This window comes from Nerophis ophidion, linkage group LG28 (assembly GCF_033978795.1).
Source record: "Nerophis ophidion isolate RoL-2023_Sa linkage group LG28, RoL_Noph_v1.0, whole genome shotgun sequence".
NCBI classification, from domain to species: Eukaryota; Metazoa; Chordata; class Actinopteri; order Syngnathiformes; family Syngnathidae; genus Nerophis; species Nerophis ophidion.
Window position 1 is genome coordinate 14,756,649 of NC_084638.1, and position 21,404 is coordinate 14,778,052.

General features: G+C 43.1%; 3 protein-coding genes across 7 annotated transcripts in view; 2 read left to right on the top strand and 1 right to left on the bottom strand.

Annotated features, from left to right (window-relative positions):
* slc35a3b (solute carrier family 35 member A3b) overlaps nucleotides 1-2,560 on the top strand; it is a 48,448-nt gene extending 45,888 nt beyond the window's left edge. For 2 of the 3 annotated variants that reach the window (XM_061890500.1, XM_061890501.1), the window contains one exon: nucleotides 1,422-2,560. In XM_061890500.1, the coding sequence (XP_061746484.1) occupies nucleotides 1,422-1,638 (217 nt within the window). In that variant the 3' untranslated portion in view covers nucleotides 1,639-2,560. The remainder of the gene's footprint in view (nucleotides 1-1,421) is intronic. The other variant, XM_061890503.1, reaches the window with a different exon arrangement.
* fam78ba (family with sequence similarity 78 member Ba) lies at nucleotides 1-17,632 on the bottom strand. The gene is made up of 3 exons (XM_061890505.1): nucleotides 16,185-17,632; nucleotides 13,037-13,316; nucleotides 1-1,098 (listed from the first exon to the last, which is right to left on the bottom strand). Exons 1-3 carry the CDS (start codon nucleotides 16,511-16,513, stop codon nucleotides 856-858), a joined length of 852 nt encoding a protein of 283 aa, XP_061746489.1. The 5' UTR covers nucleotides 16,514-17,632; the 3' UTR covers nucleotides 1-855.
* Nucleotides 17,239-21,404, top strand: part of cmpk (cytidylate kinase) — a 19,730-nt gene continuing 15,564 nt past the window's right edge. Inside the window, exon 1 of one of the 3 annotated variants that reach the window (XM_061890506.1) lies at nucleotides 17,239-17,509. In XM_061890506.1, coding sequence (XP_061746490.1) covers nucleotides 17,378-17,509 — 132 coding nt within the window. In that variant the 5' untranslated portion in view covers nucleotides 17,239-17,377. Of the gene's footprint in view, nucleotides 17,619-21,404 lie in introns of all 3 variants that reach the window. The other 2 variants (XM_061890507.1, XM_061890508.1) reach the window with 2 other exon arrangements.

The following is a 21,404-nucleotide window of genomic DNA, read 5'->3' on the forward strand; positions in this document are numbered from 1 at the left end:
CAATATGAAGTTGTCTTTATTTTTAAGTCATCATGCCATGATTTTACCAGTCTGGTCCACTTGGGAATAGATTTTCCTCCATACTGCCCAAGAGCTATCATGAGTTTGACACCCCTGATTCAAACAGGCCTGGTTCCAAATGTGACATTTGTTCTTGTACCTTTCCTTTTTGGAAGCATAACAGCACAGATCCTAAAGATGACATAGCAGGTACATTAGGAAAAAAAAAATATCAGCCTTGATTTGGAATTGAAAAATGTTTCCTCTTTGATTTCTTTGTGCTATAAACTCAAGCGTTCAGCGAGAAGACTGACCTGATATTTTTGTTACAATGAGACCGATGCATGATCTTAACCAAAAAAGATAAATATAATACTTCACGTCTTTTAAATGAATCTTAATACATTCTTTTACTCTGGAAATGAGTGTGCTGAAGGCCTTTAATGGCACTGAAGAGGTATCATCAGCCTGATGGTGCTATCTTTAATGGCTGACGTGACTTCTCAATCACAAAAAGTCCTTAATGTATACAAAACAAATACGATTCTTAACCTTGTCAAGGACGGTTTTTGCTCATTGCATGCAATAAGATCTACATAAGGATGCAGGATGCAGTTCTTGTTTGGCGTTGGGTACCTCTGTGGTGCGTCTAAAAACAGTTGTAAAAATGCTGGCAAAGCTCCTTAAATGCAACTCTTGGCCAAATAACACTTGACGCAACGCCAGTTCTGTGTATTCTGTTGCGCGAGATCCACTTGGATTATCCACCACTGGGTCGTCTATCTGTTCTGTACATGGTCTTTTGTTTTGGCGAGAACAGACTATAGGTTTTGTCCGTGCAAACATTCCAGGCTCTTATTTTGGCGGTATGACGACGAGTGGCGCCCCTCGCCGTGGCCTCCACATTAGCACTTGGGCGTCATTGGCGTTCGGCCGACCCAGGGCGTTGGGAGGGATGGGCTCCTGGTAGTTGAGGATGTGCGGCTGCTCCTGATAAGGCCGGCCCACCAGTGAAGCCCGTGAGCCCAGAGGCATGTCGGGGTCCACAGCGATGTCCACCCTCATCCGCCACCGCACCGTCTGTAGAACAATGCGCTCCTGGAATGAGAGAGTTGGGTTTTGTTGAAACCTCATTCGACAGCACATCTTTAGTGATACTTGGTTATTGAAGGCTCCTAATTGGGAGCACATTTCTGAATAAAACCAAAAACAGAACTACCCTTCAGGGGTGCTCAAAGTGAGCAAGACGTCACAAGTTTAATAGGGAATTTGGGCCGCGGGGTGCTGTCAGCTTTTTTTTAATAGAATGTGTACAAACGTATGTAACACAGGGTGTGTGATGCCTTCAGTGTGGTAGTGTTTGGAATTGAATAGTGCTTGTAGTTAGTGCATGTTGCATGAATGTTGCTCTCTGCTTTCAGCTACCGCCGCCGGCTAGTCACCTGTTTCAGGGGGGGAAAGAGGAGTCGAGTGTGTAAATCTCCTCTGCCACTACACAGCTTCTCCACTGCCAAGACTCACACACGCCTCCCTGTGGCCGCACACGGTAACTGGTACCCTGTGCTTCCAGGCAAAGTTGTACAGGACCTCCGAGTAGCAGAGGACCTCAGAACCTCAGCCCCAGCTATGGGTAAATAGCAAAGACCTCAACAGCGAACCAGACGAAAGATGGCAGCAGTGTGATGTACCTACCACAAGGGCTGTAAAGGGGGACCTCCTGTTGCCTTAGATTCCACGCCACTGGATCCAGGACCCTCTTTATCAAGGACCGTGTAGTGGCTGGAGGCGCAACAGTCTCCCAATGTTAAAAGATGTCTTGCACAGGCATCCTCCAAAAGGGTAACTCATTCTATTTTACACTTCGGATACAAAGTCCTGGGGCAATTGGAAAGTGGTGGTGGGGCCAGGATTTGAAGAGTTTTTCGGCAGCTTCACCAATGACTGAGCAGCCCTTTTAAGGATCCAATCTGCTCACCCCAGGAGGGGAGAGAGTTAGAAAATGTACCCTAAAAATAGCCTGCCTCTCCTGCCCTGTCTGGACCTCCGCATCTAGAGGGGTCACCATTATGCGGTCAGAGACACAAGTTTTATTTTGTAACCTGGAATTTAAAATGTGTTATAGTTGTATAGCGCTTTTCTACCTTCAAGGTACTCAAAGCGCTTTGACACTATTTCCACATTCACCCATTCACACACACATTCACACACTGATGGCGGGAGCTGCCATGCAAGACGCTAACCACGACCCATCAGGAGCAACGGTGAAGTGTCTTGCTCAAGGACACAACGGACGTGACGAGATTGGTAGAAGGTGGGGATTGAACCAGGAACCCTCAGGTTGCTGGCACGGCCCCGCTCTCAACTGCACCACGCCGTACAATTTATGAACCCTCATAGACAGCCCAGCCATGGAACGGCCCCGAAGACGAACAGCAATCGTTTAAAGAACTAAAAATGCTCCGAATTGACATTGTAGCTCTCTCTAAAACCCGCCTGGCTCATGAAGGGCTGTACTTTCTTCTGGAAAGGAAATCTGGTCAATAAAGTGAAGTGAATTATATTTACAAACCCTGTTTCCATATGAGTTGGGAAATTGTGTTAGATGTAAATATAAAAGGAATACAATGATTTGCAAATCATTTTCAACCCATATTCAGTTGAATGTGCTACAAAGACAACATATTTGATGTTCAAACTGATAAACTTTTTTTTTTTTTGAATAATCATTAACTTTACAATTTGATGCCAGCAACACGTGACAAAGAAGTTACTGATAAAGTTGACAAAATTCTCATCAAACACTTATTTGGAACATCCCACAGGTGTGCAGGCTAATTGGGAACAGTTGGGTGCCATGATTGGGTATAAAAGCAGCTTCCATGAAATGCTAAGTATTTCACAAACAAGGATGGGGCGATGGTCACCAATTTGTAAGCAAATTGTGGAACAGTTTTAGAACAACATTTCTCAACGAGCTATTGCAAGGAATTTAGGGATTTTACCATCTACGGTCTGTAAAATCATCAAAAGGTTCAGAGAATCTGGAGAAATCACTGCACGTAAGCGATGATATTACGGACCTTTGATCCCTCAGGCGGTACTGCATCAAAAACCGACATTAGTGTATAAAGGATATCACCACATGGGCTCAGGAACACTTCATAAAACCACTGTCAGTAACTACAGTTGGTCGCTACATCTGTAAGTGCAAGTTAAAAATCTGCTATGCAAAGCAAAACCCATTCATCAACGACACCAAGGAACGCTGCTAAGACGGGCTGATGCAAAGTGGAAAAGTGTTCTGTGGTCTGACGAGTCCACATTTCAAATTATATTTGGAAAAAGAGGACATGGTTGTGTTCCGGAACACAGAGGAAAATAACCATCCGGATTGTTATAGGCGCAAAGTTCAAAAGCCAGCATCTGTGATGGTATGGGGGTGTATTAGTGCCCAAGGCATGGGTAACTTACACATCTGTGAAGGCACCATTAATGCTGAATGGTCCATACAGGTTTTGGAGCAACATATGTTGTCATCCAAGCAACATTATCATGGACGCCCCTGCTTATTTCAGCAAGACAATGCCAAGCCACGTGTTACAAAAGCGTGGTTTCGTAGTAAAAGAGTGCGGGTACTTTCCTGGCCCGCCTGCAGTTCAGACCTGTCTCCCATTGAAAATGTGTGGCGCATTATGAAGTGGAAAATACGATTTTGGAGACCCCGGACTGTTGAACGACTGAAGCTCTACATAAAGCAAGAATGGGAAAGAATTCCACTTTCAAAGCTTCAACCATTAGTTTCCTCAGTTCCCAAACGTTTATTAAGTGTTGTTAAAAGAAAAGGTGATGTAACACAGTGGTGAACATGCCCTTTCCCAACTACTTTGTCACGTGTTGCAGCCATGAAATTTTAAATTTATTATTATTTGCAAGAAAATATAAAGTTAATGAGTTTGAACATCAAATATCTTGTTTTTGTAGTGCATTCAACTGAATATGAGTCATTTGCTCCACCATGTTTATCCGTCTGATGCAGAAGAGAAGACACCAGAAAGGACAGATCCACCAAAGACTTAAAACATTGAGCGACTCTGAGAAATCACGTACCAACTTTAGCTGCAGGCAGCCCTTAGTGCAGACTTGCTAGACCAGTATCCACAAGATATTGAAAAGAATCGGGACACCCTCTCTGCCACAGTCAAAAACTCTTGCAAAGCCATCCTTTGTCACCTAATGCGAAGACCTCAAGATTGGTATGCTGAGAATAATACCGAAATCCACCGGCTTATCAACATCAAACGGCAAACAATTCATCAACTGCAAAAATGACATCGACTGCAAGACTAAAAGAGAAGCCTGTGCCGAAGCAAAAGCAGCTGTCCAATCACAGGTTAGGACATTGAAGAATCAATGGTGGACACAAAAAACACTGGAAATCCAACTGCTTTCTGGCTGTGGAGAAACCGGATGAACTCTCCCCACTAAAAGAGGCTATAACACACAGATGGAAGGAGCACCATGAAGAGCTTCTAACTAGGGACAACACCCCCGAGTTTGAGGCCCTGGGCCAACTCCTTCAACGGCCCATCGTATGAAAGAACCACACAGTCTAGAACAGTGGTTCTTAAATGGGGGTACGCGTACCCCTGGAGGTACTTGAAGGTACGCCAAGGGGTATGTGAGATTTTTTTTTTTTAAATATTCTAAAAATAGCAACAATTGAAAAATCCTTTATAAATATATGTTTTGAATAATCCATCCATTTTCTACCGCTTATTCCCTTTTTTGGGGTCGCGGGGGGCGCTGGCGCCTATCTCAGTTACAATCGGGCGGAAGGCGGGGTACACCCTGGACAAGTCGCCACCTCATCGCAGGGCCAACACAGATAGACAGAGAACATTCACACTCACATTCACACACTAGGGCCAATTTAGTGTTGCCAATCAACCTATCCCCAGGTGCATGTCTTTGGAAGTGGGAGGAAGCCGGAGTACCCGGAGGGAACCCACGCATTCACGGGGAGAACATGCAAACTCCACACAGAAAGATCCCGAGCCTGGATTCGAACCCAGGACTGCAGGACCTTTGTATTGTGAGGCAGACGCACTAACCCCTCTGCCACCGTGAAGCCCTGTTTTGAATAATAGTTCAACAAAATATGAATGTAAAATACAACAATGCAATATTCTGTGTTGACAGCTAGATTTTTTTGTGGACATGTTTCATAAATATTGATGTTAAATATTTATTTTTTTGTGAAGAAATGTTTAGAATTAAGTTAATGAATCCAGATGGATCTCCCAAAGAGGGCACTTTAAGTTGATGATTACTTCTATGTGTAGAAATCTTTATTTATATTTGAATCACTTGTTTATTTTTCAACAAGTTTTTAGTCATTTCTATATCTTTTTTTTCCCAAATAGTTCAAGAAAGACCACTACAAATGAGCAATATTTTTGCACTGTTATACAATTTGATAAATCACGAAACTGATGACATAGTGCTGTATTTTACTTCTTTATCTCTTTTTTTCCAACCAAAAAGGGTTTGCTCTGATTAGGGGGTACTTGAATTAAAAAAAATGTTCACTGAAAAAAGGTTGAGAATTCCTGGTCTAGAAGACTGGACCTTAAGTTTGACACCTGTCATTTAGCGCACAAATTTGTAGAATATGCTGTAAAAAACCCTAAAAAAAAAAAGAAAACATCTGTGATGGGGTGAAGTCGCAATATTTGAAGCATGCGAGGGACGACTGTATAGGTAGATGTTTTACCTTCTTATGGAACACAGCATAATGCAGTGCTTCTAAAACAATGTCCACTCCTTTTTTATTTTATATATAAATATGAGACGACCATGTTAAGATTCCTAATCTCAGGCATCCACCTGTGTTGGCATTCTGTGTGAACTTTCATTGCTCTTTCTTCCTGCTTGCATGCCTTGCCAAAAAGGTATGAAACCAATCTAGAGTACTCCACCCTCCCAGAATAGGCCAAACCGGTGTTGCGGCACATTACTGTATCAGGTGTATCACGGGAAATGATCCAACTGTCCTTCATTTGCCCGACATATTTTCGTTTTTCATTTATATATAGACAGGCAGGATTATTACGTGTTCTTCCAGATGGAAGAACATTTTTAAATTAACCTGTGTCGTCCTGTTACCTTTCATAAAAAAGAATAAGTCATTGCATGCTGGCTGGCTTGCCGTGAAATCTTTTTGTCCTAAAAATATATGCCTTGCTTTATTAAACGTTGGGAAACTAAAAAGCATAGAAAGTGTATATACAGTGCTACCTCGGTTTTTGTACGCCCTACTTTCTGTGTTTTTAGGTTTAAGGGGGGAATGTTTTTGTTATACAATGCGCTAGGGCTAAAACGATTAATAGATTACATCTATTAATTAGATTAGAAAAAAGCTTCAATACATTATGTTACCTATTGTGTAACTAATAAAAAATAATCAAATTAGACTCTATGGAGTGCATAGACCTTTAATCAATATAGCTTTCACACAGCCACCGCATTGAATGCACATGCAAAGCCCTGATCTGTGTGGTGCTGTACCCAGGAGTTTTTTATTATTATTATTAGTAGTAGTAGTAGTAGTAGTATTATTATTCATGCATACATTTTAAAAATGCAATGTCACTTTTAATGATATGCATGCATTGAAAAAAAGAATGAGAGTTATGGCATGCAGAAACATTTTTGTTTATGTCAACTACTTTTACCAAAATACACACTGTGTTGTACATTCATATATATATATATATATATATATATATATATATATATATATATATATATATATATATATATATATATATACATATATGTATGTGTGTACATATTCATAAATAATTTATGTACACACACATATATATATATCCATCCATCCATTTTCTACCGCTTATTCCCTTTTGGAGTCGCGGGGGGCGCTGGCGCCTATCTCAGCTACAATCGGGCGGAAGGCGGGGTATACCCTGGACAAGTCGCCACCTCATCGCAGGGCCAACACAGATAGACAGACAACATTCACACTCACATTCAAACACTAGGGCCAAATTTTAGTGTTGCCAATCAACCTATCCCCAGGTGCATGTCTTTGGAAGTGGGAGGAAGCCGGAGTACCCGGAGGGAACCCACGCATTCACGGGGAGAACATGCAAACTCCACACAGAAAGATCCCGAGCCTGGATTTGAACCCAGGACTGCAGGAACTTCGTATTGTGAGGCAGAAGCACTAACCCCTCTGCCACCGTGAAGCCCATATATATATATATATATATATATATATATATATATATATATATATATATATATATATATATATATATATATATATACATATGTGTACATATTCATTGATAATATATGTACGTACATATATAATATATTTATATGTACACACACACACACACACACACACACACACACATGCACACACACACACACACACACACACACACACACACATGGGGCGGCATAGCTCGGTTGGTAGAGTGGCCGTGCCAGGAACTTGAGGGTTGCAGGTTCGATTCCCGCCTCCGCCAACCTAGTCACTGCCGTTGTGCCCTTGGGCAAGATACTTTACCCACCTGCTCCCAGTGCCACCCACACTGGTTTGAATCTAACTTAGATATTGGGTTTCACTATGTAAAGCGCTTTGAGTCACTAGAGAAAAGCGCTATATAAATATAATTCACTTCACACACGCACACACACACACACACACACTCACATAAAATATTATCGTATATTAATATAATGATGAAAATAATGAATGTAACTGGATATTAAGAGTATGTGAAACTAGGTCCGGGCGATATGGCCTTTTTTTAAATATCTCAATATTTTTAGGCCATATCGCGATACACGATATATATCTCGATATTTTGCCTTGGCCTTGAATTAACACTTTATACATATAATCACAGCAGTATAATTATTCTATGAGTCCACATTAAAACATTCTTGTTCGTACTGCATTAATATATACTCATTTTAAACTTTTATGCCGAGAAGGAAATCACAAAAAAGTTAATTGACCAAAACTGTATTTATTAAACAGTTATTAGCAGGTGACTTTTCAAATGATGCTACACATTAGCAGCAATGCTACTTTTGGTAGCAACGCTTGTGCCCCACACTTGACAAATTAAAGTTGTCTCTTCGACATATTCCCGCTTGAAGCCGAACCACCGCCAGACCGCCTGCTGTTTTTCTTGGGAATTAATTCTTCCTTCATTTGTTACCAGATCCGCACCTTCTTTCTCTCGTATTACCACTCGCACGGCTTCGCTAGCATCGCAGCTAACGTTACCCACGCTGCTACCTCTCTGCTCCACGAGGGCGTATACGTATGTGACGTACGTGAGAGTGCGCTTACTGTCTGTGAGAGGGAGACACAAGAAGGAGTGGGAAGAGCCTGTAGTTTAATGCCCGCAGCTACAAGCAACTGCGTGAGAACGTATACTCGAATATCACGATATAGTCATTTTCTATATCGCACAGAGACAAACCCGCGATGTATCGCACATATCGATGAATCGCCCAGCCCTATGTGAAAGTATGACTTTTGACCTCCTTAAAGTTTTGTAATCAATCAAAAATATTAAGCAAATGCAATTAGCAAAACATTGATAAGTGTGGAGCCTTAAATGTGCATAATTTTGAAAAATGTTAAGTTTTTTGGCATCTTTTTACAATATCCACAAAGTTCAGTGAGAAGGTTGTGTTATGTGTAACCATGTGTGTTGACTTCCTGTGCTGGTTGCTGTTTTCGCCATGAGTGGGGAAAGGGTGTTTTGATTGAGTGATATAAGCAAATGCTGTGCTGTGTACACTTCAACGTAACATTAATGGTCATTGACCTGATTTATTCACATTGTCCACGAGATTGCAGAACATATGCAGCAATTAGATCAAGCCGGACTATAGTTGGGACACCCCTGGATTTCTTAATTAATTGAACAAACTGATCGATTGATTACTCGAATACTAAAATAATTAATAACATTTGACAACCAAACAATTAAACAAGGCGACACGGTAAAGAATCTGGGTATTATCTTCGACCCAACTCTCTGCTTTGAGTCACACATTAAAAGCGTTACTAAAACGGCCTTCTTTCATCTCCGTAATATCGCTAAAGTTCGCTCCATTCTGTCCACTAAAGACGCCGAGATCATTATCCATGCGTTTGTTACGTCTCGTCTCGATTACTGTAACGTATTATTTTCGGGTCTCCCCATGTCTAGCATTAAAAGATTACAGTTGGTACAAAATGCGGCTGCTAGACTTTTGACAAGAACAAGAAAGTTTGATCACATTACGCCTATACTGGCTCACCTGCACTGGCTTCCTGTGCACTTAAGATGTGACTTTAAGGTTTTACTACTTACGTATAAAATACTACACGGTCTAGCTCCATCCTATCTTGCCGATTGTATTGTACCATATGTCCCGGCAAGAAATCTGCGTTCAAAGGACTCCGGCTTATTAGTGATTCCCAAAGCCCAAAAAAAGTCTGTGGGCTATAGAGCGTTTTCATTTCGGGCTCCAGTACTCTGGAATGCCCTCCCGGTAAAAGTTTGAGATGCCACCTCAGTAGAAGCAGTTAAGTCTCACCTTAAAACTCATTTGTATACTCTAGCCTTTAAATAGACTCCCTTTTTAGACCAGTTGATCTGCCGTTTCTTTTCTTTTTCTCCTATGTCCCACTCTCCCTCGTGGAGGGGGTCCGGTCCGACCCGGTGGCCATGTACTGCTCGCCTGTGTATCGGCTGGGGACATCTCTGCGCTGCTGATCCGTCTCCGCTTGGGATGTTTTCCTGCTGGCTCCACTGTGAACGGGACTCTCGCTGCTGTGTTGGATCCGCTTTGGACTGGACTCTCGCGACTGTGTTGGATCCATTGTGGATTGAACTTTCACAGTATCATGTTAGACCCGCTCGACATCCATTGCTTTCCTCCTCTCCAAGGTTCTCATAGTCATCATTGTCACCGACGTCCCACTGGGTGTGAGTTTTCCTTGCCCTTATGTGGGCCTACCGAGGATGTCGTAGTGGTTTGTGCAGCCCTTTGAGACACTAGTGTTTTAGGGCTATATAAGTAAACATTGATTGATTGATTGATTGAATAGCTGCAGCCCTACAATGCCCTAATCATGGGGGACTCAAACTGTGGTGTTTTTTTTTTTAAATAGAAAATAAGTCACCATGACGCAAATAGAAATTGTGATTGCCAGCACTTTGATAAAGAAGCTTGGTGAAAAACATATTGTAAACGGCTTCCTGCCGCCATCGTGTGGGTTGCATGGATCATCAACGGAGGAAATCGCTTTGCACAGGCTTGACTCTTTATTTTTGCAAAGTCGCTAGCAGTCAGTCGGTCGCTATTTCAGTGCCTCCTTCTCTGCTCGCGCCGGTCTCCTTTACAGTCGCCCGTCTTCCTGTGTTGGTCTTTGTCGCTCCGTGGCTCTCTGGGGTTCTTGCTCGTCCGTTCGCTCGTCTGGTCTTCGGTCTGGTTGTTTGTCTCTCTTCTTCTACTTCTTCCCCGATTGCTCCTCCTTCTCCCCTTTTAAACTGCAGGAGAAGATGCAGGGATTGAGAGCAGGTGTGTGATCTACACACCTGACTCTGATGGCTGCAGTGTCGCTCCAGGCGTGCCCCGCCTCTCCGCTCTGCTGCATGCTCCGCCTCCTGGCCGCCATCTTGGGCAGGATTACTATTTATCTTAGCCTGCTGTCGGCTCGTCGGCTCCGTCTCTCCACAGGCCTCCGTTGCAAAACTCAAGCCGGGCTTCAGTCCGGCTGAGCATACCCCCCCCCCCCCCCTTCTTTTGAAGAAGCGGGGAAAAAAAATTCCACGACCACCTGTCTCGTCTTCTTCTGTCACTTCCTCCACCAAGGCGAGCTAGTCTTCTTCCTCTGACACCTCTTCGTCTTGTGGTTGTACTTCGGCTTCTTCGTCCTCTTCGACTTTTTCTTTGTCTTTTCCTTCATCCCTTTCTTTGTCTTTGTCTTCCTTGTCCTCTTCATCCTCCTCATCATCATGCTCCGGCTCATCCTCACCATGCTCCTCTTCATCATCATCATCATCATCATCATCTTCTTCCTCTTCTTCTTCATCATCAGATTCATCTTCTTTCTTAATTTCTTGAGTTCCTTCCACTTCTTGTTTAACTCTTCCTTTGTTCTCTTTGACTTATTCTTCGTCCTTTTCTTGCATTTCTCCAATTATTTCTTCTTCTTTTTCAATTTCTTGAGTTCCTTCCACTTCTTCTTGTTTAACTTTTCCTTTATCTTCTTTGACTTCTTCTTCGTCCTTTTCTTGCATTTCTCCAAGTATTTCTTCTTCTTTCTCAATTTCTTGAGCTACTTCAACTTCTTCTTCATCAGCTTCCCGAATTTCTTCAATTATTTCTTCTTTCTCAATTTTTTTGAATCTCTTAGACTTTTTCCTTGTCCTCATCATTTCTTTGAATTCTTTCAGGCATTTGTTCTTTTTTCAATTTTTTTGAGTTCCTTTGCCTTTTTCTTCATCTTCTTCTTTATCTCTGTCATTTTCTTTATCTCCAAGGGTTTCTCTCCTTTCTCAATTTGTTGAGCTTTTCCATTGTTTGATTCCTCTTTATCCTTTTCCCGAATTTCTTCGAGTATTTTCTCTTCTTTCTCAATTTCTTGAGATTCCTTAACTTTTTCTTCATCTTCAGCTTCTTCTTTAGCTTCATCATTTTCTTTATCTTCAAGTGCTTCTTCTCCTTTCTCAATTTCTCGAGTTTTTCCATTGTTTGTTTCCTCTTCAGCACTTTCCCGAATTTCTTCAAGTATTTTCTCTTTTTCCTGACCGGGGGAGTTGGTCCTTTCGACCCTCCCCCCACCCCCCATCGCAGGGCGAGACGACGGCGGGGCGCTGAGGTGGGTCCCGCGGCCGTCCTCGGTATTGCCTCCCTCTCCTTGGCCGACAACTCGCCCTGCTGGTCTGCAGACGCCACTGCCGCCTGTCCAGCCCCGCCTTCCAGGTATGAGGTTTCAGTCAGGACTCCACTAGCATTTTTTTTTACTACTTCTTTGGGGGGGCACAAGCCGCCTCCCTCCATTTGGTCCACCAGTGATTACATCTAACTAAATACTGCGCTAACTAAATACAGAGTCTCGGAAAACTGGCGTGCACAAGTGATCCCTCAGAAAGCTGGCGTGCACATCACTTGTGCACGCCAGCTTTCTGAGATTCTTATTTTGTTAGCGCAGGCAGCATGAAGCAGGGCTTTTATTGTGAAGATAGGAAATGTGCAGTCGGCCTTTAGAGTTTTGACGGAAGGGACGGCGCGAAAGTCTGTTGAAATAAAAAGTGTTTCTCGCCTTCCTCTCTGTCATTTTTTCATAATAATGAACTGGCAGCAGCCAGCGTCATCTCACAAGACCCTCGGGTGCCGTGAATGTCAATCAAGCAAGCTACGGAATTTGCCGCCAATGTTTTTCTTGTAAAGTGTATGGAAGCTGGATGAATTAGATGCCAAAAACCAACCACTTTCATGTGGTATTGTACAGAAATGACAACTTTTTTTCTCCTCCATTTGAAAATGTGGGCGTTATCATCATTACTGTCTGATTCCAATCAATGCAAGTAATCAGAATCAGGTAATACACCAACTTATATTCTTGTCTTCGTGAAAGAAAGACATCTATATGTGTTACACATGCTTGTATTATCATTAAACACATTTAACTTGTTTACAAAAATGTCTCTTTCATAAATAAATAAATATAAATGATATATATAAATGAGGTAGATCCCCTCGAGTTGGTCAATTGAAAAGTAGCTCGCCTGCAGAAAAAGTGTGGGCACCCCTGGTTTGGAGCATTCAAGCTGGCAAAAAAAATTAGATCTGCGACACTTAAGGGCAAAAAAATCAGGTTTAGCGTAATTTCATAATTGGGTACTGACGTTCTTATTGGAAAATTGCTTTGGTTTTTGGGTGACAAAACCCACAGTGGGATTCTCAAATTAAGTGTATGTTCTGGTCTCACCTTGGTGATGGAGTTCATGGCCACCAGCCAGGTGATGAAGCTCTGATCCCTGGTGATGTGGGTCAGCATCGGCGTGTTGCTGTTGCTGATGGGGACGGCCCACGTCACGCTTGGGTAGAAGTTGTCATTCATGCTGACCGTCAGGCGGGACGGTTTCGAGGTAGGGCCGGATAGGGTGACCGTTTCAGTGGTGTTTCCGTACCAGGGATAGCTGACGCCGTCCGAGTCGCTGATGGCCTTGACCCGACCCTCTCGCAGCTCCGGCAACTCCCAACTGGACCTTTGTGTGGTAGGTGAAAAACAATACACGATGAGCACTTTCGCATAAGAAAACCAACCTCTCTCAGGTAACAGTTTAGTATGGGGAACATATTTTAAGTAAGAAAGACTTAATTAAGAGTTATTTGGACACTAGGGCAGTGGTTCTCAAATTGGGGTACGCGTACCCCTGTGGGTACTTGAAGGTATGCCAAGGGGTATGTGAGATTTTTTTTAAATATTCTAAAAATAGCAACAATTCAAAAATACTTTATAAATGTATTTATTGAATAATACTTCAACAAAATATGAATGTAAGTTCATAAACTGTGAAAAGAAATGCAACAATGCAATATTCAGTGTTGACAGCTAGATTTTTTGTGGACATGTTCCATAAATATTGATGTTAAAGATTTCTTTTTTTGTAAAGAAATGTTTAGAATTAAGTTAATGAATCCAGATGGATCTCTACTACAATCCCCAAAGAGGGCACTTTAAGTTGATGATTACTTCTATGTGTAGAAATCTTTATTTATAATTGAATCACTTGTTTATTTTTCAACAATTTTTTTGTGATTTTTATATATTTTTTCCCCAAATAGTTCAAGAAAGACCACTACAACTGAGCAATATTTTGCACTGTTATACAATTTAATAAATTAAAAAACTGATGACGTAGTGCTGTATTTTACTTCTTTATCTCTTTTTTTCAACCAAAAATGCTTTGCTCCGATTAGGGGGTACTTGAGTTAAAAAAAAATGTTCACAGGGGGCGGTTTAGCTCGGTTGGTAGAGTGGTCGTGCCAGCAACGTGAGGGTTGCCGGTTCGATTCCCGCTTCCGCCATCCTAGTCACTGCCGTTGTGTCCTTGGGCAAGACACTTTACCCACCTGCTTCCAGTGCTACCCACACTGGTTTGAATGTAACTTAGATATTGGGGTTCACTATGTAAAGCGCTTTGAGTCACTAGAGAAAAAGCGCTACATCAAATATAATTCACTTCACTTCACTTCACTACATCACTGAAAAAAGGTTGAGAATCACTGCACTAGGGGAACATATTGTAAGTAAAAAAGATTTAATCTAGACTTATTTGGTTATGGATTAGGGTTAGGGTTAGGGTTTTAGGTTAGGGTTAGGGTTGGGGCTATGCAGATTGCAGGATAAGGCAGTAATAAGTACTTAACAATGACAAATTAAGAGCAAATATGTTACTAATTTGCATGTTAATAAGCAACTAATTAATAATCAAATAAATGATAAATGGGTTGTACTTGTATAGCGGTTTTCTACCTTCAAGGTACTCAAAGCGCTTTGACACTACTTCCACATTTACCCATTCACACACACATTCACACACTGATGGAGGGAGCTGCCATGCAAGGCGCCAACCAGCACCCATCAGGAGCAAGGGTGAAGTGTCTTGCTCAGGACACAACGGATGTGACGAGGTTGGTACTAGGTGGGGATTGAACCAGGGACCCTCGGGTTGCGCACGGCCCCTCTGTCACTGCACATTAAAGGGGAACATTATCACCAGACCTATGTAAGCGTCAATATATACCTTGATGTTGCAGAAAAAAAGACCATATATTTTTTTAACCGATTTCCGAACTCTAAATGGTTGAATTTTGGCGAATTAAACGTCTTTCTATTTATCGTTCTCGGAACGATGACGTCAGAACGTGACATAACCTAGGTAAAAAAGCCGCCATTTTCTCAAACACATTACAAACACCGCGTGCGTCTCAGCTCTGTTATTTTCGTTTTTTTCGACTATTTTCATGCCTCGTCGGTGTGTTGTCGGAGGGTGTAACAACACTAACAGGGAGGGATTCAAGTTGCACCACTGGCCCAAAGATGCGAAGGTGGCCTGAAATTGGACGATATTTGTTCAAAATGCGAGGGTGTGGGGAAAGCCGACGAAATGGTCAGTCGTTTGTTCCGCACACTTTACCGACAAAACCTATACTACTACAGAGATGGCAAGATTGTGTGGATATCCTGCGACACTCAAAGCAGATGCATTTCCAACAATAACGTCAAAGAAATCTGCCGCCAGACCCCCATTGAATGTGCCGGAGTCTCTGCACATTTTACCGACGATGCTAAGGCAGACATGGCACAGAGATGTATGGGTAACCTGCAGATGCATTTCCAACGATAAAGTCAACTAAATCACAAAGGTGAGTTTTGTTGATGTTGTTGACTTATGTGCTAATCGGACATATTTGGTCGCCGCATGACTGCCAGCTAATCGATGCTAACATGCTATTTGGGCTAGCTGTATGTACATTTGAAACTATATTTAAATCCAGCGTTTCCCTCCACCAACATTTAATGCCAAACAAACACTTACCAATCGATGGATTTAAGTTCATCCAGTGTCACAAGATGCGAAACTTCCGATTGTTGGTCTGCACATTTTACCGGCGATGCTAAGGCAAACATGTCTGAATAGCGTCAATAGCTATTCGCTCAATAGCTTCAGTTTCTTCTTCAATTTGGTTTTCGCTATCTGCCTCCATACTCCAACCATCCGTTTCAATACATGCGTAATCTGTTGAATCGCTTAAGCCGCTGAAACCCGAGTCTGAATCCGAGCTAATGTCGCTATGTCTTGCTGCGCTATCCGTATTGGCATCACTGGATGACGTCACAGGAAAACGGACGATGGCTTCACAGGTAGCGAAAATCCGGCACTTTAAAGGTTTTTTTTAGGGATATTCCGGGATGGGTAAAATTTTGAAAAAAACTTCAAAAAATAAAATAAGCCACTGGGAACTGATTTTTATTGGTTTTAACCCTTGAAATTGTGATAATGTTCCCCTTTAATGGTGTATATGTTCCCCATGCTAAAGTGTTCCCCTCTCCCATGTACCGCACTTACATGCCAATGTCACTGTATGTGTTGTAAAACTCCATTTGGGTGCATGCTTGGATCCAGCCCACCACCCAAGTTTCATTCCGGGGCACTGGCGGCATGACAACTCCTGCTGAGGCTCTGAAGTACGGCGTCTTGTAGCGAAGCACGATGGGCGAGTTCTCCTCGATGACGGTGGGGCACTGGTCTATGGAGGCTGATACTTCGTACACCACGATATTCTCCCGTCTGATGCGGGGCTTGCAGGCGATGCTTTGAATACATCCCATGGTGCAGGTGACCAGCAGAGTGAACAAAAACCAAGGGAGCAAATGACGCCTGGCTAACATGCACATCAGTCCCCTCCAGGTTCCAGCCTTGCCTGAAAAACGGCTTTTTAGAGGCGCCTCAGAGCTGGGAAAGTGGGAAAGCAGTCAGGATTCATCCGCCATTGAATCAGCTGGGATATATTGGGGATGCTGTGGAGGTGGAGTAGGGGTTAAGGGGGGAAGTACCGCGGATCACTGCAGCCTCCTCTTCCCCCAGGTCTGCCTGCTGACTGCCGCACTGCCCTTGGCGCTCGTCCCCACAAGCTGCGATCTGCTGCGGCCGAGTGTCCGCCGTGCGTCCGCCGGCTCCTTTATTCCTCTGCACTCGGCTCCGCGCTGCTGTCATGTCAGGAGGCAATGGGGCGGCCAGGTGCGCCAGCCAGACGAAGGCGGTGGGAGGTGGAGGCCCTTTTGTTCGCCTGGCGCTACATCCAAAAGATAAACCTCTGCATCGCTTTGACCTAAATGAAAAGGATCTCCATCAAACGAGCCGGGGAGGTTTGTGATGGAGAGACGCAGGCTATTTTAAAGCGGTCTTCTTCCATTCTTACAGATGCGTGAAGGTGCGAGTTATGACAATATCTACCCCGAAGCATCATCTGCTCGGTGCGGTTCGCCTCGGTGGGTTATTCGCTGTTGGAGATGCTGATGCTGGAAAGACATGGGAGTGGCGTCACCCGACCTCTTGTTTGGAGAAAAAAAACACACACACGAGCGTGACGTCACAGCAAACCGTACGCTCATTGGCCCGCCGAGCTCCATTGCGGAAGTGGTGGCCTTTGGTTCCCTTTCACGCGTACAGTGACACGCATTCGACGACTCGGCGCCGGGCTTTACTCTCCTTCGCGCTGACCGGTGCGGTTTCGTTTTCTGGACCCGCGTGGCTGGTTTATGCTCGCTCGTTTGGTTCGTAACGTAGCTCAGAGGCTGCCGAGCGTGTCGATGATGACGAAGCCGCAGGTTGTGTTCGTGCTGGGCGGGCCAGGCGCCGGCAAAGGGACCCAGTGCGCCAAAATCGTGGAGGTAGGCTACAAAGAGATGGCGGGAGTAGAAACAAAATCAACCTAACAGACGGTCGGGCTTTAGCCAGACATGAGTAGAGAATAATTGGTGGATGTCAGGATCAGCGTGGGTAAGTATAAACCGCAGCGTCTTTGACTTCCGGTTGTCCTCTAAAAATCAACCTGTGCTTTGGCTAGCTAGCTTAGCAGCCTCGCTAGTTGGCTACTTTGCATTGCACAGCATACTTTGCCTTTAGAATAACAACTTTTCCCTGTGACGTCTAAAAATACATTTTAACTACTGATCAAATTAATAAAGAGCCCTTGAACGGACCAAAATCACAACTATTGTATAGGAGTAGTGAAGTGAATTATATTTACATAGCGGTTTTCTCCATATACATAGTGAAACCCAATATCTATGTTACATTTAAACCAGTGTGGGGGGCACTGGAAGCAGGTGGGTAAAGTGTCTTGCTCAAGGACACAACGGCAGTGACTAGGATGGCGGAAGCGGGAATCGAACCTGCAACCCTCAAGTTGCTGGCACGGCCACTCTACCAACCGAGCTATGCCGCCCTAGAATGTGAGCTATAAAAAGATAATGCATACATTTGTCATTTCTTTCAAAATAGTTACAAAAAAGGGCTTCATGTTGGGAGAGGGGTTAGTGCGTCTGCCTCACAATACGAAGGTACTGAGTAGTCCTGGGTTCAATCCCGGGCTACGGGATCTTTCTGTGTGGAGTTTGCATGTTTTTCTCACCTCCAAAGACATGCACCTGGGGATAGGTTGATTGGCAACACTAAATTGGCCCTAGTGTGTGAATGTGAGTGTGAATGTTGTCTGTCTAACTGTGTTGGCCCTGCGATGAGGTATCGACTTGTCCAGGGTGTTCCCAGCCTTCCGCCCGATTGTAGCTGAGATAGGCACCAGCGCCCCCCGAGACTCCAAAGGGAATAAGCGGTAGGAAAATGGATGGATGGATGGTTACTAACAAAGTGTGACCCCAAAGAGGTACTGTGGGACCCATTTTTATGACTTGAAAAATCCTAGTATCAAAACTGCATACCATTCCACATCCGAACCTGCAACCCTCAAGTTGCTGGCACAGCCACTCTACCAACCGAGCTATACCGCCCCAGTGGTGAACAACTGGCTGAATAAGTGTACGTTATATGACGCATGAAAAAAACAACTGAGAAGGTGCCTGGTATGTTAACGTAACAAATCATGGTAAGAGTCATTCAAATAACTATAACATATAGAACATGCTATACGTTTACCAAACAATCGGTCACTCCCGATCGCTAAATCCGATGAGATCTTCCTCGGCGTTGCCCCTGGTATGCGCCCCGCTAGCGTCCTTTCTTTCTGCTGCTCGATTGCTTTTGTCTGGGGCATATTTCACTACGTCCAGCTTGTAATCTGCAGTACATGATTTCTCTTTTGGTGCCATTTTAGTTCAGTCCTTCTCAGTTTTTATAAGTTACCGCCAATGTTGATGTGATCCATTTAAATAGCTCCAGCAGTATCGTATAGCATATAGCATATCATGACCCACAATGCACTTCTGCCATGAACCGCCGCCGCCAAATTCTTATTGGTTGGCGTGTGAATGACGATTGCTGATGTGTGTGTGACGTTTGCGGACATTTTCTTCGTCGCTCACGCGAATGATGTAAATAATGTTATTTGATATTTTACGGTAATGTGTTAATAATTTCACACATAAGCCGCTCCGGAGTATACGTCGCACCCACGGCCAAACTATGAAAAAAACGTCGACTTAAAGTCCGAAAAATACGGTATATATTTTACATTACAAGGCTCAATGAGTCCTCAATAAGTTTAGCCATATATAGTCACAATAAACAGAGCAGGAAACTATCATATTTTCCTATTTCATGATGTTGTAAGCACAATAGCAATGGCGCGCAATTTTCGCATTCTGCAAATTTAATGTCAAATCAAATCAAATGTTTATTGGATTCATCACTATACAGCAGAGATGCACGGATAGGCAATTATATCGTCCGCAACCGCATTACAAAAGTCGTCATCCACCCGCCATTCACCCGAACCAACATTTTAATAAAGCCACAACCGCCCGCCACCCGCCCGTTGTTACATATCTAATATAGACGATGCAAGGCATTAGTGAGGTTAGAAAGTGTAACTCCCTCCAAATAGCACAGACACAATGGCTTTCTTGAACTGATTTATTTGAAGGCTTCCTTTCACTTCAAATTCACCGTGAAAACTGTAATAAATAAAGCATGTTACAAACGTAAAAATAATAATATGCACAGCATGTGGATCAAACATTCTACCAAGTAAAATACCAACAAATGACAAACAAATACCTCGTTGGCCTGCATGCTTCTTTTTGGAGGAAATTGTGATCTTCTGGCTCTTATAGCCCAAACGCTTAAAGTCCTTGTGACACTTTTTGGTCTTTGTTACTATCAGTCGCTCTCTTTCTCCCCTCTCATGCATCATAAAAATGTGTACTCATACCCGGAAGTACCTTCCTTACATCCGTCGACAGACCAAACGAGAGACTTCAAAATAAAAGTATGCCCACAAAGAGTGCTGCTCGTTTTTCGTATGTGGGTAACAACATTTAACTATTTATAAATGGTTGTGTTGGCCCCAGCGCCCCCCGCGACCCCGAACGGGAATAAGCGGCAGAAAATGGATGGATGGATGGATGATTTATATAGGCTAGTAAAGTAAAGTGTTGTACCTGACAAGTTTCGGCTACCTTGCTTCTGCAGCCTTCATCAGAGGTGTCACGTGATGTTAGCGTGACGTTGTCGGTGACGTGTTATATGGATTGTTTTGATTGATACTTTTATTAATAGATTGCACAGTTCAGTACATATTCCGTACAATTGACCACTAAATGGTAACACCCGGATAAGTTTTTCAACTTGTTTAAGTCGGGGTCCATGTTAATCAATTCATGGTAAAAAAGTGAGTTCCCTTACCGGGACTCAAACCTGGGCCGCGGTGGTGAGCGCATTGAATCCTAACCACTAGACTGTACCATCAAGTACTGTTAGGCACAACACTTTCCCTTACTAGCCTATATAAACCAACCATTTATAAATGCCCGTCAGTAGGCTAAATGAACCTCTTCAACATAACATTTAACTATGTATATATATTTCCGAATTGGTTCAACCGCCACCAACCCAATTCTATTTAAAATCTACTTTTTCGTCATGTCACCCGCCCGACCCGTAGTTTGTCCGCGGACTCCGCGGTTGTGACCGCAAACCTCGCATCTCTACTATACAGTGTACATCCACGACAGAACTACTGACTAAACTACTACCACAACTTGGTTTACAATTTATAAAATATAATAATTTAGGGTTACCTGGAACTTGAAATAGGCCACCCAGCCTGAATCCACACTTGGTAGTAGTTTAGTCAGTAGTTTAGTCGCGGATGTACACTGTATAGTGATGAATCCAATTAACATTTGATTTGATTTGATTTGACATTAAAGGCCTACTGAAATGAGATTTTCTTATTTAAACGGGCATAGCAGGTGCATTCTATGTGTCATACTTGATCATTTCGTGATATTGCCATGTTTTTGCTGAAAGGATTTAGTAGAGAACATCCACGATAAAGTTCGCAACTTTCGGTGTTAAGAGAAATGCCCTGCCTTTACCGGAAGTAGCAGACGATGACGTCACACGTGTGGGGGCTCCTCACATATTCACATTGTTTTTAATGGAAGCCTCCAACAAAAAGTGCTATTCGGACCGAGAAAACGACAATTTCCCCATTAATTTGAGCGAGGATGAAAGATTCTTGTTTGAGGATATTGATAGCGACGGACTACAAAAAAAAAAGATAAAAAAAATAGTTTAAAAAAAAAAGCGATTGCATTGGGGTGG